Below are 4,077 nucleotides of genomic sequence, written 5' to 3' on the forward strand. Positions count from 1 at the left end.
CCTGTAGTCCCAGCTACTTGGGAGGCTGAGGCAGGAGACTCGCTTGAGCCCAGGAGCTGGAGGTTGCTGTGAGCGTGATGCCATGGCACTCTACCCATGGGGACAGCCTGAGGCTCCATCTCAAAAAAAAATAATAATAAATAATAATAATAATTAAAAAATTAAAAATAAAATTTTCCCCAAAGAAATTTTTCAAATTTTTTTGAGACAGTATCTTACTCTATAGCCTTAGGCTAGAGTGTCATGGTGTCAGCCTAGAGCACAGCAACCTCAAAACTCCTGGATTCAAGCAATCCTCCTGCCTCAGCCTCCTGAGTAGCTAGGACTACAGGTGCCCACCACGACACCTGGTTAGTTTTTCTATTTTTAGTAGAGATGGGCTCTCACTCTTGCCCAGGCTGGTCTTAAACACCTGAACTCAAACAATCCTCTCACCTTGACCTCCCAGGGTGCTAGGATTATAATAGGTGTGAGCCACCATGCCCAGCCCAAATGTTTAATCTATAGGAAAAAAATTAAAATATAAAAAAATTGGGGTAAAATTTCATCATTCAGAAACAAACACTGTTAACATTGGTTTATTTCCTGTTCTAACTCAAAAAGATGCCCTAAGAATTAAACCACCAGAAAATTTTTTTCTGTATAAAGTATAACTAATTTGTATGGCTCTTAACAGATATCAGCTGAATTACTGTAATACTGTGGCAGAATCTTACCCAAAACCCATTTTGAGACTTTTGTTACTATAAAAGAATAACAGAAACAAATGAGAATAAGGGAACTCAATGATATATGCTGCCATTAGCAATCAGAGAAAATGGAAAAAAATAACTGGGGGAGGGAGATGGCAGACTAAGCAAAAGAAAAACACAGAAAGTACAAAGAAAGCTAATATAAATTTTAAAGGAGCGTATAAGATACTATAAGATCAAACTGTATAGATTTTTCAATTTATTCCTAACTTGGCTACTAGCCCCAATCTCATATGAATCCCCTTTACAGACATAAAGTACTAAAAATTAAATAGTGAAAGTGTTACAATTATAATTAATTCTTATCTCCACTAGCAGAATGAAATATTTACCTTAATCAAACTGTTTATCATATAGACAGCAGTATAATACAGTATTAAGGAAGAAGGACTCTGGAATCAGAGTATCTAGGTTCAAATCCTGGCTCTGTCAGTTCTAGTACATGATCCTAGGCAAGTTTCTTAACTTCTCATCTCAGAATTTCTGTGTTGATACAACAGGGATAAGGATAGTACCTACCCTTGTAAGGTGGCTCTAAGGATTAAACGGATTAATCCACTTCAGATACTCAGAACGGGGGTGACATATAGTAAACGTTTGCTAGCATTTATTCGGCTTTTTTAGTACAATGAATGAGAAAATATTCCTAAATGACTCTCTAAACAATGTTCTAACGAAAAGAAAATTATGTTTGGCATATGGTACTACATAATTAGGATTAAGATCTCTCTTAAAATCATTATCAAACACAAAGATACAAATACTAAAAATGTTAGAAATATCCATTCTTTTCACCAATCAGAGTAGCTAAAAGGATTAAACTAGTCTTACCCATGTCAAGTCTTTTCACATCACTGACTTTAGTAAAAATACAAAGTCCTATAAAAAGAAAACACAAAACAGAAACGTTACATATTGAAAAATCCACTTCATATAGATTTAGTATAGAATAGGCAGCCACTCAGAAGTGATGTTTGTGTTCTTTTTTGAGACAGAGTCTCACTTTGTCACCCTTGGTAGAGTGCTGTGAAATCATAGCTCACAGCAATCTCAAACTCTTGGGCTCAAGCAATTCTCTTTCCTCAGCTTCCCAAGTAGCTGGGACTACAGGTGCCCACCACAAGGCCTGGCGATTTTGAGATGAGGTCTTGCTCTGTCTCAGGCTGGTCTCCAACCTGTGAGCTCAGGCAATCCACCCACCTCAGCCTCCCAGAGTGCAAGTATTTGTGTTCTTAGTGGAGAAAAACCTAAGGTGATAAGGAATTGATTTGATGATAGAACAGAAACTAAAACTAGCCTGAGGTACTTCCAAGCCTTTTTGCAACCTGTACTACAGCAATTAGAGACTACCTCCAGAATCACAGAATATTAAAGCAAGAACCAAGTTGGGACAGTCAACCCTAAGAAGACTGAATAATTTGCATAAAGTCATAAAGTTAGTGGCCATACCAAAATTATAATCTAGAAATTCTTTCCAATCCACTGCTCTATTTCCTCATGCTAAATTATTTCATAAACAAATGACAGACCTAGGTCCTATTAAGACTTCTCTTCCATTTGTCTTACTTTGTGATATATAAAGCTACTAATATTAAGGACTACTTCACAGTTGTACAAAGTACTCCCCATTCCTATCTTCAATCAAACTACTACAAATCAAACCCCCTTTGACTATATAAAAATTACTTTCTCCTCTGATGTATCCACTTTTCCCAGAAAAAAAGTCAAAAGCCTCACCACTTGGAACAAAGCTAATAAACATATCCCCCCCCTTTTTTTTTTTGGAGTTCTTCTTTTTTTTGGCTGGAGCTGGGTTTGAACCCACCACCTCTGGCATATGGGGCTGGTGCCCTACCCCTTTGAACCACAGGTGCTACCCCATAATAAACATACCCTTGACACATACACTTTTGACAGATTTCCAAGAGGAGACTAGGGATGGCAATAATCATGTATATTTACAATTTTATCGCCATATATATATGTGTTTTTGTTTTTTTTTTTTTTTTTGCAGTTTTTGGCCAGGGCTGGGTTTGAACCTGCCACCTCCGGCATATGGGGCCGGCGCCCTACTCCTTTGAGCCACAGGCGCCACCCCCATCACCATATTTTTAAAAAGATCGCGCACTTCATCAACTACATAACAATAACTAAGGTTTAAATATATTCAGGAAACTGGATGATAATGGGCTTTATTTATGGTCACAAAACCCAGGTGCACACAAAGGAAGAATGCTCGAGTTTTTCTTGGCACGCTATGAATTAAGCAGAATAATTATCTGATTACCTGGTCTTACCATGGAGAATCCCTAAAGAATTTAAACCTTAGACTTTGACTTCAAATACATTTCCAAATGTCCAATTTAACAAAATCTGGAAATTCTCTGGGCTTCCCTTCTTTAATAGAACAGAATTCTCCAGATTCCAGATTAAGAGAAAAAAATCTGTATCAACCAATAAATTAGCAGTGCTTTTTCCACATTTCACTCTTTCAGGTGGTTTCATAATTGTCATCCTAGCCTGGTTTTTTTTTTGTTGTTGTTTTTTTTTTTTTTAAGAATACCTATTTATGTATGCATTTATTTTTTGAGACAGTCTCACTCTGGTGCCCTGACTAAAGTGCCATGGCATCATAGCTCACAGCAACCTCAAGCAATCTTGGGTTCCAGTGATCCTCTTGCTTCAGTTTTTCTATTTTCAGTAGAGTCATGGTTTTACTATTGCTCAGGCTGGTCTGGAACTGCTCAACTCAAGCAATGTGCCAGCCTTGGCCTCCCAGAGTGCTAGGATTATAGGCATGAGCCAGTGTGCAGGCATATGAATACCAATTAAAACCCTGGGCCCAAAAGAACCAATCCCATGTTAATTTCCTTGGCATTTAGCTGAGAAAGATGGGAAGAGGGAAACAAACAGATTATGTCCAGAGTTTATATGATTTGCCTGAAATCACACAAATGGGGCAAAGGGAAGTTAAGAATCCAGGTATCCCAACTCCAGGACAAATCCACATTTACAGCATCATACAACTTCAAATCTTTTAACATAACCTCAAAGATTCATTTACCCTGGCAATTTAAAAGTAATCTCTAGCTAATCCTGATGAATCCACACTGACTTACAATTTTAAATAAAGCCCCACATTTACATGTTAATACAAATACATCTAGCTTCTTCAGCATGCTTATAGTATTTTCTTCTAGCCATTTTGCAGCTATTAATATATTAGGAGAAAGGATATTTTACCCCAAGGTTCTCCATGAAGTGCTGGATCTGGAAATTTATTTATTTATTTTGAGACAGAGCCTCAAGCTGTCACCCTGGGTAG

The 4,077-nt window shown here is 37.5% G+C and overlaps 1 protein-coding gene across 1 annotated transcript in view; it reads right to left on the reverse strand.

Annotated features, from left to right (window-relative positions):
- SENP1 (SUMO1/sentrin specific peptidase 1) overlaps positions 1 to 4,077 on the reverse strand; it is a 78,914-nt gene that overhangs the window by 72,294 nt on the left and 2,543 nt on the right. Inside the window, exon 2 of the mRNA XM_023515367.1 lies at positions 1,584 to 1,631. Coding sequence (XP_023371135.1) covers positions 1,584 to 1,631 — 48 coding nt within the window. The remainder of the gene's footprint in view (positions 1 to 1,583; positions 1,632 to 4,077) is intronic.

This window comes from Otolemur garnettii, unplaced genomic scaffold, assembly GCF_000181295.1.
Source record: "Otolemur garnettii isolate 467f Iridium unplaced genomic scaffold, OtoGar3 scaffold00070, whole genome shotgun sequence".
Classification (NCBI taxonomy): Eukaryota; Metazoa; Chordata; class Mammalia; order Primates; family Galagidae; genus Otolemur; species Otolemur garnettii.